General features: G+C 42.4%; 1 protein-coding gene across 5 annotated transcripts in view; it reads right to left on the bottom strand.

Moving 5' to 3' along the window:
• kcnc2 (potassium voltage-gated channel, Shaw-related subfamily, member 2) overlaps positions 1–6,122 on the bottom strand; it is a 103,761-nt gene extending 97,639 nt beyond the window's left edge. For all 5 annotated transcript variants that reach the window (XM_069671229.1, XM_069671226.1, XM_069671227.1 and 2 more), the window contains exon 1: positions 5,514–6,122. In XM_069671229.1, coding sequence (XP_069527330.1) covers positions 5,514–6,068 — 555 coding nt within the window. In that variant the 5' untranslated portion in view covers positions 6,069–6,122. The remainder of the gene's footprint in view (positions 1–5,513) is intronic.
• Positions 6,123–15,074: the final 8,952 nt, after the last annotated feature.

Genomic DNA, 15,074 nt, shown 5'->3' with positions numbered 1-15,074 from the left:
AACTGCTCCAAAGTAAAACATGCAGGTATGGGACGCTTCTGTGGTTTAAGGGTTAATACTCAGTGACACAGCTTTATTGCGTATCCCTTTCTCTTCCCCTCGTTTTCTTTCATCTCCTGTCATGTCTAATTGAGCCATGAAATGCAACCAATACCTAGACTGGCAATGTTGAAGATCTTCAATGTGTACATGCAGTAATTACAGGTGAGCTCCAAACAGCTTCCTCTCCGTTAATCCATTATGAAAAAGCAGCGACTTCAAATTCAGCTTTATAACTTTTAAGCTTCTCATTCATGCGTTGTTTCCTCTACACTGGCTTTACTAATATTTGACATTGCGTCAACAGCAAATAATCAACACAACTTTTAACCTGAAGAATGCTAGCCTAGCTTATTTTGGAACCTTTACAGTGTCTAAAGCACGTGTCCTTATGCAGGGGCTGCAGCCTTCGAAGGAGCCGGTCTACGGAAGATGCGTCATTCGTAAAAGTTAAAGCCGAACTGAAATGAGACGGTCTGGTCTACGGAGGATTTCCTGTTTGCATCACCAGCAGTTCCCGCTCTTACCCACATGTCACCAAACAGTGCTCCTGTCGCCTAGCAACAGGTAGCTAGCAGGCTAAATAGCTAGCATAACTAACGTCACATAACTTAACCTCTTATTTTAAAGATAATTTGTTTCAAGGGCCCTGTCGTTTGGAAAAAGGAGGACGCATTTGTCGGCCGCGTCTGAAGGAGCCTTCGAATAGGGACAGCCTTCGACGCACCGCTGTGACGCAATCTGCCTTCGAATATGGCCTTCGAAGGCTGCAGCCCCTGAAGTGGGGCACAGCTATAGTAAATTTGATACGATTCAGAGCCCTTCTGCAAATGGCGACTGATTTCCACATGATGATCAGCGTTCTATCCCTCCATCTTTTTATCCACCGCCTCACCACTGAGTTTAATCTCATTTTCTGCTGTTAAAGACCACTTTACAGTAAAACTGTCTCCTCTGTGCTGTCAGGGTCAGAGGTCACTGTTTAAGAGGACTGAGCTTTCACTGGCACGGGTTAGCACACTGAAATCACACCTTTCATTTCCATGGAGGATAATTCCACATTACTCTCTCCTAACGCCTTGTCAGGGGGCAGATTAGTGCCCTCAAGGGCCTGCTTTTAGACACACACACACACACACACACACACAAACACACACGCACACACACGCACACTACCTTTAATTCTCACTCATACACTGAGCCTTTCTCTGTGTATCGGATACGTGTTAAAAGGTTAACCAAAAGCTAGCTGGCCTTTAATAACAAACAAACGTTTAGGCATCAAGGAGAAGCAGCATCTCTCTGCGTGCTGCTACCGTGACAACATGGCTGCAGGTGGAGCATCACTACCATCAGGGACTGTGCTTCACATGCAACAACAGTGAGGCACTTATAGAAACAGATGCTTCTGTGTGGTACTGGTTGCGGGAAATGTGGCGTGACTTCATTTGTGTGTGCACACAGGAGAGAGAAGGTGCAGGGAGACAGAGGTATGCGTGTTGTAAACACAAGCTTTCAGCTCCATCAACTCCCTTCAGCCGGTGATGCCAACTCAATATTTACCTCTGATACATCCCTGCTAGTAATGCTATCCTAACCTCAAATTCAGCTTTGGTTTAACATGAAGTAGAGGTACTACACTCTGAAAGTATCTTGTAATCATAAAGTACACATGCTGTATCACTATTTCCTACAGACGAATCCCTGCTGTCAACATGGGTGAAAGTTTCCCGATGGATTGTGAGAGGAAGGAGAGAGGAGGGGTAATTGATATGGGGCAAGGTCAATGTCAATACCACCTTCACCACACACACAGACACACACACACACACACACACACACACACACACACACACACACACACACACACACACACACACACACACACACACACACACACACACACACACACACACACACACACACACACTTACAGACCAACCTCTCTACTTTTGTTAAAATCAAAATGGGGGCAAACTCTGAAAACAGTTCAATATTCATCGAGTCAAGAGGCCAAACTGATGTACATGATTGATGTACATTGACTAATAACCAGAGATCTGTTCACACTGTAACTCCAGGGTAAACATACATTCAGTAAACATTAGCTTCATATCTTAAAATGTCTTTTTTCTGAGAAATGAATCTGGATTTCATCTTTAACAGAGGGGACGATTCTGACTTCAACCTGACTTGTTCCTAAGTTATAAATAAAACCGTATTCAGTCTCAGGACAGATTGTAAAAGAATTCAGGAGATACATATATATAAATAATAAAATGTAGAACTGTGTACATGAACACGTATTTGCCTTTCCCTTAGCACAATTTTTAAAATTAGTAATATAGTATAGTGTTTATTTATGCCTGTAACACAAAATAATTTTGTGTCAGTCAGAAAGACGACATAAAGTGGTGTTGTTACCAATGACCTGCCCGGCAGCCTTCAGAGCTGTCTGTCTCAGAGCTCGCCCAGAAGACTGCCTCTTGTGTTCCTTCAGAAACCAAAAGTCAATGTTGACTTTGACATGAAACCACAGTCTTTGCCTAAACCAGATCAGGTTCACCTCACCACGTACTTTTAGTGCCTTAACCTTACAGAAAATGGCTGCACTTTGGTTATGTTTAGGCACCAAAACGGGTTGGTTAGGTTTAGGAAAAAGGTCGCAGTTTTTTGGTAAAATACAGAAGAGCCAAATATAAAAAAAAGGTTTGTTCACATTTCGTCTGTGACCAAACTTCCAAGTAATTCAACTTTGACTTTTGTTTCACACTAAAACTCCGGTCTTCTTGGTACAAGGACTGTGTTTGTTTGACCCATACAACACCCCTGACCGCCGTCAGCTGACTTCCACGTCGCCTGCCTTCTTAAAGAGCAGCTCCGATCATGTTTTAAGACGTATAAAATGCTCTGTTTGAAATAATAAATTGTGTCTGATTTTATACAAAATACGTTTAATTACCTTGTAAAAATCCTCCCAAGGCATCTCCTCCTTCTCCCTCATTAAAAATTCCTGAATCTGCATAGGCCCCGCCCACTATGCAAAACACGTCTCTGCCATCGTTTAGTGGCAACTTGTGGAAACTTAGCTAGCTTGAAGTGAAGTAATTAGCAGTAGTAACGTTAACGTTACAGCTGGCTCGCACATCGCTGAAGTAGTTGCCATTGGTTACACATAATGATATGCATAGCGTCACCCCGTCCATTAACGGGATCGGCTCCTTAGGTTTGTGACGTCTCAAACCTGCCAATCTGAAAACGTGTTGTTCAGCCTGTCCTTGGTACACTGCAGTTTAAAAAGAGATGACTGCTGATGTTGTCCCTGATATGTCTTGTAACACATGAAGAACATCACATGGAGATGTTCACGAGGTTAAACACTGGATTTTCACAGGAGGGGGCTTTAAGGCTGTTGTGTTTTCAGCATGAAATATACTCACAACTGAAACACAAGAGTTTGAAATTGATGCTAAATTACACAAAAAAAGGAAATTCATGTCCATGTACACGGTTCTATGTATGATATTTAGTGAGGAGAAAAGGTGGTATATCAAAGGCAGCTCCTTCCTCAAACATCCAAATCACATATAAAGTCCATGTAGTTCTGTTCAAACAGCAACCTGTAGACAATGAAGAGGAGGAATGATGTAACCACAGCAGAAACTAATGCCCTTTCTGTTGCCAAATAATACTCTGCTCCTTTTCCAGCTGCTGGTGGTATGAAGAAAGGTCTGAATAGGAAACAAATGTGACAATAAGTTTGATTTAATGTCATAAGGAAGTACTAAAAGTGATAATAGTGTCTGGTACAGGATAATTTAATCAATGGAGAACTTGTGGGTCGACTGTTTATAAATGTGTTTACCACAACAATAAAGCAGCATAGATGTATGTTAGCTGCTTGACTGGCTTTGGTATATGTTTGTAAAATGGTAAATGTACATATAACATAACTGCTGCTGCACAGCTCTCTACTTTCAGGCAAAGTCACCTCTGGCCACGCCCCAATCAGTGATGTCAGAGCACGTACCATTGACAACCAGTACATAAGACAAACATCATCAAGACTTTCCTTTCTTTTGCAATTTAGTGTTAATCAAATTATTCTGTCAAACCTAATTAAACATTTAGCTTCTGTGTGTTCGCATCACCAATCACAATAACACACTGTCTGTGACATCATGTATACATTTGTGACCATTCATTTCCATTCACACAGCATCACAGCAGTCATTCACTCCTATAACACCTCAGTCTGTCAGTGAGACATCCATCTGCTGTCAGTTATTCAGGATAAAACAATGTGACGACCCAGGAAGAAGTTCTATATCAACATTACCCAGAATTCAGCAGCAGCCTAAAGGAAAGCTTAGCAGAGTCCCTGTCCTGCACTGACAGAGAGCATGTAAAATGAAATATGATTGGGCTTTCGAGACAACTGTTGCAGCCGTAGGTGTTCTCTGACTAGAGTCTAACTTTTCCAAAACTAGCCTCCTTGTGATAAAGAACAGAAAAAGCCAGAAAACACACACACACATCGTTCGTGTCGACTGGGGTGTAAAATCTCTGTATGCATGCTTCTAAACTGCACTCAATCCAGATAAACACAATAATCACTACACCTCCTGAAAGTAGAAAGAAAACTCATTTTGATCATAAAGGAATGACAAAGATCCCACATGTGGCCTATAAGTTTACATCTCTAAATCTATCCCCAGCATGAGGTGCCGCACTCTTTCTGGAAAAGATGAAAGTCCCACGTCGTTCTTTTTTTAGTTAAACATAAATGGAGCGTTCCTGGGATGCAGTTTGGAGATGAAAGAAGCTCTGACAGAGATCTAAACGGGGAACGAGCACGCTGTGAGCGTTGAAGTAACGTTCCTAGAGCCTAAAGCCAATAAATAAAACCACAACGGCAGGAAAAACAGAGTAACACAGAATTATAGGCTGCATCGCTAAAACAAACAGCATCAGAGTGCAACAAATGTAGGATAGAGACTCTGTTTGGCACAGGCCTACACACCTAAAATACACGCTGCTATGAATACCCATCCAGAGTGTTAACACCTTGTTTGCTTGAGACAAGTGGAAAAATCTGCTGTTGTTTTTAGGTGATAATAGAACCTGCCTGAAAAACATGGCTTTAAAACAAATGAGGCTTTAGTATAGATTTAAATATAATATAAACATAAAATATAATTTAAAATTTAGAGCAGTTCTAATGAAAGGTTGGAAAGGAAAGATTTCTCACCACTGAAAGATCTCACTTTTTAGCAGGGAGCTAGTTTTTGAGACTTTATACCAACTTATAAATGGATTCATTGCCGTTTCTGGGTTATTTGGGGTTACATTTCTTACTGTTACGGGCATGATATAGTGTGTCACTGTGAATGAAAGAACGGTGGGAAGGGAGGTGTAAGTTAGGGGTTATTGTGTATGTTTGGAGAGCTCCAGACGCAGCGGTGCGCCCTTACCCGCGCCGCCCTGGAGGAGTATGGATCCTCGAATAGATTCCAGATCTTCGGCTGCCACTTCCTCCACAGGCTGACATTCCCGTCGGCAGCCACATCCTCAATGCCGAGCCTCTTCCCTATCTCGTCGTCCTCTTCACAGTTGTCCACGTTGAGCTCAAACACGTCCAGAGCCTCCTCTGCGTCCCGGTGCTGCCGGTAAGTCATCCAGCAGCAGGGCTCCACGTCCGTCTCATCGATGCCCCAAAAGGAGAGCTCCTCCTCGAACAGCGGTCCGCAAACATCCGCCGGGCAGTGGAGTTTCCCGGTGCGATAGTAGTTGAGCACGTAGGCGAAGACGCCCGGGTGGCGGTCGAAGAAGTACTCGTTGGTCCGCGCGTTGTACTCGATGAAGCCGGGGACTTGTTGCAGCTGATCCAGCACGGAGTCGATGTCCGAGTCGGAGGCGAGCAGGGCCAGTCGCGTCCCCGGCAGGGTCTTCAGGGTGGTCTTGTAGGTCTCGTGCCTGGTGCCCCCGACGTTGAGGATTATCCTCTCGTTGTCGTCAAACTTGCCCATCGCTCTGTATCAGACATGACTTGATGAAAAGCGGGGGAAGTTGGCGAGTGCAGTCCGGAGATAACGGCGAGCCCGACGCGCACACACCCACAGTCCTGTTCAAAACAGCTCCAGGATTTTAGTGCGCAGCATCTCTGATTTCACTCATCCGAAGCTTTCGTGGCTCATCAGGGATCCGAGGAGGATGTCCATTGTTTGTTTTTGTTGATTATGGGGAGGTTGTCGATTTGTATCCCACAATCCCCTCAGACAGGCAGCGCTCGGAGTGTTGAATGATCTCAACCGGTGGCTCCAAACAGACTGCGCTCGCTGCTGCTGCTGCTGCTTTTGCGCGTCTCCGGCGTCCCTGCCCTCTCCAAGACGCACAACCGCCCGTCAGCGTCGCGCGCGTTACTCCAAAACATGTAACGCTCCTTTCACAAAAAACAGTCGGCTCATCACTCACTCAGAAAAGTCACCAAGTACTTGTTTGCTTAAGAAAATCAGGAGTAGTTGGCTTCAGGGAAAATAAACAGGCTGTTGTCACATTTGGCTCCACAAAACAAACCAGAGGGAACATGTTGTTTTTCTCCTTTTCAGCTGCATTAGTGAACTACTGCAGCAAATAAGGGAAGCGACTTTAAGTGCTGAGCAATAAGCTTCATTTAAAGCTGGACAGAAAACGTAATTATGACCTGATTTAGAAAGTAAAAGCAGGGATACAAAGAATAACTGCTTTTATTGGGTTTTAAGCTCGTCATCCGGGCGCCATCCTTTGTCTTTATCTTTAAATTGTTCCAGTGAGCTATGATTTCTACCGGGCATTAAGAGTTTAATTGGATTAACTTATTCTTATCTTGGCCTACGAGCTTTCACACAAATCCCCCCAAAAAGGCTGGAGTATTTTAAGATATACCTCTAACCCTGCTAGAACAAAGCACAACCAGGCTTTTTTATAACTTTGACACGTCTTGTTTTATGAAATGGGTGGTTGTTAAAGGACAAAGAATGGCAAAATAAACATCTATGAAGAATCTATATTTATATCTTTATTTGTGTACACACAGGCTGGTATTTGGCAGCCATGGATGAGTCTAAAAACCAAGCAACCAATGAGGAAACCAGAGTTTGAGCCCCATATGAGACCAAAAGGTAATGTTGACTTATGTTTGTACTTAAAGTATGTGATGAAAGACAAAATTACTTTACTGACATGAGTTTACATTTTTAGCCAAACCATGATCTTGTTTCTAAACGTAGTTTTGGGTTCTCTTTTCAATGAGATTCCAGAGTGATCTGGTTACGGTCCTAACCTGACCAAAGTAACATCCACTATGACTGTTGAGACTGAGGTCACGTTAAAGAAAGTCAGACGTGTATCGGATTCAGGATCACATATGACAATAGCCACACTCAGGATGGAGAAGATCAGATTCCATGTGATTTATGCCGTTCATACTGCTATGAAAAAACTAAACGATGTAGACCACTCTTGCTTAATCTAGCCACAGGGCCCCCAATCGACCCTTCACTAAGCCCCTCCCTTGAACAGCCACTGTCCAATCCTACGTTAGCAACCTTAACTAAGTGCGGGAGGCCTGTCAAGCTTTCAAATGCCTGAACGGTGTGCATATGCAATCTACAAGTGTGACAGCAGATATCCTCAAAGCTAAGAGGGGGGTGTGGGCAAGGTGTTACAAGGACTGTCCTTATGAGGCCGATGACAACGTGTTTGAAAGCAGGTGCGCACTGCGGGCGTAGGTGAGGACAGCAGACGAGCAGCGGAGGAGCTGCCCCGCCTACTCCCCGAACAAAAGTACCCAGAGCCGTATAGAGAGAGAGTCGCGTCAGTGGGGGTCCAATATGCTCCATGATCCACCATTGTGATGTCACAACTCTCTCTACGGCTGTGAAGGTACCGTCAGTCAGTCAGTCACATACAGACCCGTGTGTTGGGCTGACCACCGGGTCCTGACGCGCTTTAAACAAAATGAAAACGTGGGATCATTTAGTTTTGCTCGCGATGGGCTAAAACATATGAGATAATGAAAGTTATGGGGAGTCATAACTTAACATTAGCTTAAAATAAAACAATATATTGACATGTCATTGTTGTTCCTGTATATGACTGTCCTAAACATGAATTGTCATGTGGTGTCTGGTGAGCTTTGCCTCGATTTTTATGTCCTCTTCATTCTCAACACTCCGCTGACAAATTATATTCTGGATGAAGCTGTCAAATGTGTATTGTCGTCCTTTCTGTCGACTTCTCTCTGATAATTGGGAATTATTTTTCCTAAAAATTGGCTATTATTTCCCTTGGAACATCTCTCACTGTTATAGTTGAAAACGGCATAATATTTACATGGTGTGGCGAAAGCTTGACAGGCGTAGCAACAGTAACCAAGGGAGGCAGGACGTAGTGAAGGGTCAATTAGTCTGTTTGCAAGTTGAAATGCATCTTGACAAATCATGTCGGTTCCGGTGTTCTGATTCTCTATTCATTGGACAAACGCATAAATAAGCTTTGATAAGAGTAAAGATAATTGTAGAAACTGTGCACTCTTGAAAGGGTTTGTGGATGTACTGCTGTTACTCTACTCGGCACAGTGTGTGAGGAGGAAAGAGGGACATCTTTAGGGAATCTAAACACAGCTCAATCATGGAGGAGACACGGCAGGCAGCTCGTCTATAATTACGAGCATCATTATTCCCTGATGTAAGGCTCTTTGTAAAACTGCAACCTCTGAGTAACCCAATTACTCATAACGTGTCTTGAGCAAATCTGGTGAGAAAAAGGATCTCTTTACTGGGACTGAGAGGGGAAATGAAGACATTCGAGCACCGTATTTGTTTCTGTTTATCAAACGATCGTTTGTATTTCAGTATGCGGTCCGGACTGTTAGGACTCTCCAGCATTTTAGACGGAATGAATCGACCTGACCGGGCAGAGGAAACTGTGACTACAATCCCTACTGGAATAAAGTTAATTAATTTGTCCATCTTTTAATTAGCTTACATTGGTATCACACATACAGTAGAGATTTGAATATAAAGTGGTGTTCACCCAGGCTGCCAACAGAGTGATTCTGACTGTGGATGGAGTGATGTGAGTTACACTTGTTGCTATTAAAATCTGAGAAGCAACATGTTTGGTGAATTCTTTAAGAACACTGAATTTGGGGTGAGGGGTTCTGGAGAAGACTGCTGACAAAATAGTGGCATTAAAACCCTTTGCAAATAAAATGGTCTAACACAAGAGCGCACAGTGATACAGCAACTACAGTAATTAACTATTGTGTGCTAGGTTGTGGGTTACCAAACTCTCACAACTTTTTCTTCTGCAGAGCTCACACCCAGAGACGATGAGACAGCTTCAAAGAGCCATCAAACTCGCTCCAGACAGAGATAATTATAACTCTCCTGCTGCTATAGCTAACATCACAACACAGTATGTCTTAATAACTAGAAAGTTAGCTGAATATCCATTGGAAATGGACAAAGCAAGCTTTGTGTTAGTCTGTTTTTCATTTACAAAGCCAGGGCTGTGCACAAACAACGATATTTCTTTAGAGAAATAGAAACTCAGTGGAATAAATGTCTGTATAAATCATAATGTTGTATTAGAGGAGTCTTAAAAGCTCAAACTATCCACTTTTCTTCAGTGGAAGGCAAAATGTTGTTGGGATTGGTTGTAATGAGTAAAACAGTGAAATCAGTTTTGTCAACATGAATATTTTTCCTCTAAATTCAATCATGAACCAGTTCTGTCATCAGGGTGACAGCAGCAGCAGCAGCAGCAGCAGCAGCAGCAGCAGAGAGATGAAGTCTCCTAAAGCTACTGTGGACACAAATACTTGAAAACCTTGTGCACGCACATACCAGCTTTTGTTTTTTATGCAACATTTTACAACAAAGAAAGATTATAATTTACTCAGATCTTATTAGGCAGATACATTTTCTCTGTTGTGAAAATGTGTCAAATGAAAGCTCCTGAAATTGACAAGGAGGAAAGTGGTGGGAAGAAATGTTGGTGATGACTTAATGATAGTACTGAAACAAAAAGCACTGTTAAGCCCTTTTCCCACTGGTCAAAAAAACCCCTAACACCCGGTAGCTTTTTGCTTAGTGAGAAAGGTTACAATCGGCCTTCAGACCCGGGTCAAATCACTCTGCAGTAGACCCAGGTAATTATCGCCTCGGCTCCGATCAACATTGATGGGAACACAAAACCCGTGTCAACACACTAATCTCCGCCCCCCTTCCTGCCACGATGTTATGCTCCGTCGGTAACTTCTGCGACTCCTTGTCATCTCAGCAACAAATCTCCGCCCGCCTCCGTCCAAGCAGCGCTCAAGCATCGTTCCAAATTTGCCGGCGCCGACTTTGATACACAGACTAAATGAGTAATAGATATAATAAAGACCGAACCACTGTAACATCTTCTCTTTACTAACCCAACACGTTTGTGACATCAGACGGTGACTCCGCAGAAAAAGAGATCAAAAGGAGTATACTCCTCTGGCAATGGGAAAAGAGACAATCAGCATCTAGAAGCGGGTCTTCCCGGGTCTGAAAAAGTCAACGCACTACTTTCAGTGGGAAAGGGGTATTAGACAGAAAAATTGAAGCATGGTTTTTATAAGGGTTTGGGTTCCATTAAACAATGAAACATAATGGAAACGAGCAGCAACTTCAGCGTCTCCTGCACCTAGTTAACCATCTGAACGTGCATTAACAGTTGCAAAGGGAAGCAGCATTCCTTAGTGCCCCAACAGAATAAGTGTAGTTGTGAAACGTTTCTTACCTTGCAAGACAGAATACACAGCTGACCAAGGCCATGACAGAGGACAGAGGGATTGCTGGTCGATCCACAGTAGGGTTTTCAAAGTCTGATTCTGCGGGACAAAATAGAGACAAGTGCTGCTGAATCAAAAATTAACTGTATCATGCACGTGTGTTTAGATCTGACTGAGATGTGGCTCTGAGAAGGTGAATAATTGTGCCTCATGTGCAGAACCGTTGCATGGGCTGTGCGAAGTGTGCAACCACACAGGGCCTTGTTTTTATTCTCGATATTGCATCGTTACGTAGCGCGTGCTCCATCTGCAGCTTCCAGCTGCTCACTGCAAGGACGAAGGAGAAGGGGAAACAGTGTTGGTTGCACGAGAGAGCAACAGATTTCGTAAACAGTCGTGTGCTGAGAAAAGGAAAATAATTTGTTAAAAAGGAAAAATTTAAAGAGTAACTTCACCCCCAGGTCTGACCATAACTCCACCCACTGCACGCTTTTGAAAAATGTGGGCAAGGAGGCTGAGAGGGGTTGGGTGTGTCTGGCAGCTCAGTGACGTCACCTCCATGGGCACAGTCTCTGAGTGGTGATGTTACAATAGCTAGAAGGCTCCCAGAAATTTTATCACATAGCGGTTACTCTTTAATAAATCACTGCGAGGGTCATGTTTTAACCTCAGGTCTGAAAAAAGTGGAAAGTCTAGTCATTGACTACACAGTCTGTTAAACACTGACTGAACTACATAGCAATCTAAACCAACATATAAAAGACATGCATATTACAGAGCCTGATGAATTGGTTGTCCAGGATAATTATCATCACATATGAGTTAGTTTTAGCATTTAATTTCCCAATAAATACTTATAACAGAAGTTCGTCTGGAGAACAATACAAAATACAGAGCTTAGGGTAATTTAGAAATGGTGTCATCATGTAGGTTCTCCAGTAGAGGGCGCTTCCACTCCACGTACGAAAGGTCTATTTTTAATCCAGCCAATATATTCAATCTATCAGCAGCCATGTTGGAAACTTACGTACATTTTCCCCTCTAAAATAAGCATTAGTATCGGTCTCAGAAATCACAGATTTGTCGGGCTCTAAATTTTGGCAGTATTGGGATTACACAAACAAACAGCACAGGTCCCTCAGACATAAGCGTCAATCAGGTTTTGATTTGTGATTTTAGGTGATCATATTGGTAACAAAGTATTTAAAACATGTTATGGAGGACTGAAATCAGCCTGTGTGGTTGAGCCACAGCGCTTTGAAATGACGATAGATTTTTCCATTTTGTGCTAAATGTGCTTTAAGTTTTGCTTCAATATAAAGCCCCTTAGTTACCTAGCAAAAAAAGGGGAAAGTAGTACAACTGCTAATGTATCTTTTAGAACAGCTGTTGAGTACCTAAGGAGAAGGACAAGCTCAGTGTTCCTTGATGGATCACTAATCACTAAAAAGGCCAGTTTAGGTCACTCCGTACAGGAGTTTTATGAAAAACATTGGCTTTGGGAGCATGACTCATTCTCCACGACCTGCTGCTTCCAATTTCAGTTTCAGATGAACCAGCTGGTGAATTTTGAAATTGGGGTGTTGAGGCCTTTTACTGTTTTTCCTAATGATGCCATTCATCACAGAGGATGAAGTATTGAGTACTATAGTGGGTCAAGATGGTCCTTGCTTATAAACAGGCATCCTTGCACTGAATGCTACAGGAAGCAAACAGCATTCAGAGTCTGTTTCCTCCCTCCTTCTCGCTCCCTGTAATATCTTCACTAAAAATAGAGCAGCCAGATTGCTGATGTTTATCGGGAACTGGAGAGTAAAGGGGGAAAAAAAAGGAAAAGTCTATGGGAAAGCCAAGGTCCTTGGCCAGTCCAATTTTCCCCACGTAGAATCACAGGATCAGTCCCAGAGGGGCTGCAGGCGAGACAGGCCGCCTTGGCAGGTTTCAATTCAGGTTCACTCAATGAAAGAATATGTTGTGATATGATCATGTTCTATGTTTTCTAAGTAGAGAAGAAAAGCATTTCAAATACCATTTTCAACCTATATTCAATAGGAAAATGTTGCATATAAAAGAAAACCCTTATCTAGGCCACAGTAGTGGTCAGGTTCCTTTTTATTCACTACAAAAAGCTTGAATGATATCGTAAAACGGCAAAAGCAGATAAGACATTTTGGTCAATAGAATAAAATCAAAGAGAAAATGATTAGATCATAGTTTGACTTTTCACAGGAATTAATGAAATGATGATTATTACTACTGTTCCTTTGACTGAACAACAGAGCAGCGACCTTGTCAGACAGAGGCACAGAGAGTCTTCTGCCCTTTCAAGCTGAACTTTCCGCATCGTCCTGCTCTGACTGTCTGCTGGGTTTATATCTGATGAAGCACAATACCTCTGCTCCCGTCCCAGAGCTTTGACAACACAATCCTGCTGACTTTGAAGACACCCAGAGATCCAAAAGGACAGCTCTTTGAAACCTAAAACAAAAACGATGCCTTTTTCAAATGCCACTTTGAATAATGATAAAAAATAAAAGCTTGCATGCTTTATTTCAGATTTCTATCACAGAATGACTGCAACACAGTACCATACAAAGGTTGACGGACATTTTTCTGCCAAACAAGGAAAGAAAATAGACTGATCGCTTCCACTTATGAGCTCTCTCTCATCACATAATTACAAATCTGTGTAAAGGAGTACTGAGTTCTCTGTAATCGATAGAAGCAATAATATTTGAAACTGGCGCCATAGCTGTGGAGAAAGTTGTACAAACAGCTTGTGGTTTCGCCCATTCTACATTCCTACAACACCCAGCGTGCATTGCACCGGCCCAGCGAGAGACGCTGGAGTGAAATACTACCGTTTCGCTGCGGGCAACGGCTCAGAGCGGTACAGAACACGACGAGAATATACCGGTGGATCATCTACAAAATCTTCAGGTCTGCAGTCGACATTTCAAACCTGATGATATTGAACGAGACATGACATCAGAGGCGGCGTCCTAGATTGAGGAAGTGTCGTTTAGCGGGCTCCCTGGCCTCCGCCAGATTTACGTGTTTTATGTAGTCTGGCGGTTTTCCAGGGCTCATTGGAGAAGCGGATAGCGTCCTCCAAAGCAACTGGCCCTTTAAACTTGCATTATTACCTGGTTTAACAGTATAATACTTTTAATTTGAAGCAGCAGCAGATGTTTGGTTTGCACTAGCAGTACCTTTATACAGATATAATAAGGCTGTAGGAGACTGAACTGTAAACAGTAAGGTGGATATTAATGAGGTTAAATTAGATAGAACCAACCAAATACAGAGGTGATTACTGTAGTATTACAATTGGCAGCCTTCTTCCCTGCCTTTTGCTAGTACTACACTTTAAACATATATATATGTATATATATATATATACATATATATATATATCAGCTTATGTAATATACATTTGTTGAATGTTTTTATTGTTTAAGAGTAATGTGGAATATTGTAAAAATGACAGGATAACTTATACTCACGATACAAAGAAAACATGGGCCCGCTTACATGAGATGAGAGTACCATAAAAAAACACTGTGCTTATGTCTACATACTTAATCCCATCATAGATTTCTTATTTTAAAAATATTATGAATCAAGTTGCACAGCTCTTCTCTTATTCATCATTCTGTATTCCTCAACATTTATAATCAAAATGCCCTGGCAAAGGGAAGACAACCATGAGCGTTTTGGGATGAAAATATGTTCAGAAGTCCATCACAGAAGCAGTTACTTTAGTTAACAATTACAGCCAAGACGTGAGATTGATCAAAGCATGTAAAGTGTGTCAATACAGCACGGCAGAGCGCCCTTTAAGCATTCAGCCCTTACACATAAAACCCTTTATAAACACCCTTGAGAATGTTTATTTCAGTGTGGCATTAGAGGTCCAGTGAATCTCTGCAGGGAGCTGCAGAGGGATTTAGTTGGGTTTTTTTTTAAAAAGCCTATGCAGGCTCTTCCACAAACACTTTTAGCTCCATCCCCTGCCATGGAGCACAATCAAAAACACATTATCCTGCTAACCAGAGGCCCTTGGATGGAATTAGGCAGAAATCCCAGTGGAAGCAAATTGAGCTGATTAAATGTTGCTTTCCTAATTGAGAGAGCCAAGCTAATTTATGATGAGTCCCAGATCTTTTCCTGCTGCTGCATGAGAGGAAGTCATTAATAAACTGTGTGTCTAATTATAAGTTATGAC

The sequence above is a fragment of the Semicossyphus pulcher genome, unplaced genomic scaffold (genome assembly GCF_022749685.1).
Source record: "Semicossyphus pulcher isolate SPU_LCO1_2020_fin unplaced genomic scaffold, fSemPul1.0.p SCAF_20, whole genome shotgun sequence".
NCBI classification, from domain to species: Eukaryota; Metazoa; Chordata; class Actinopteri; order Labriformes; family Labridae; genus Semicossyphus; species Semicossyphus pulcher.
This window is presented reverse-complemented; position numbering and strand designations above follow the sequence as displayed.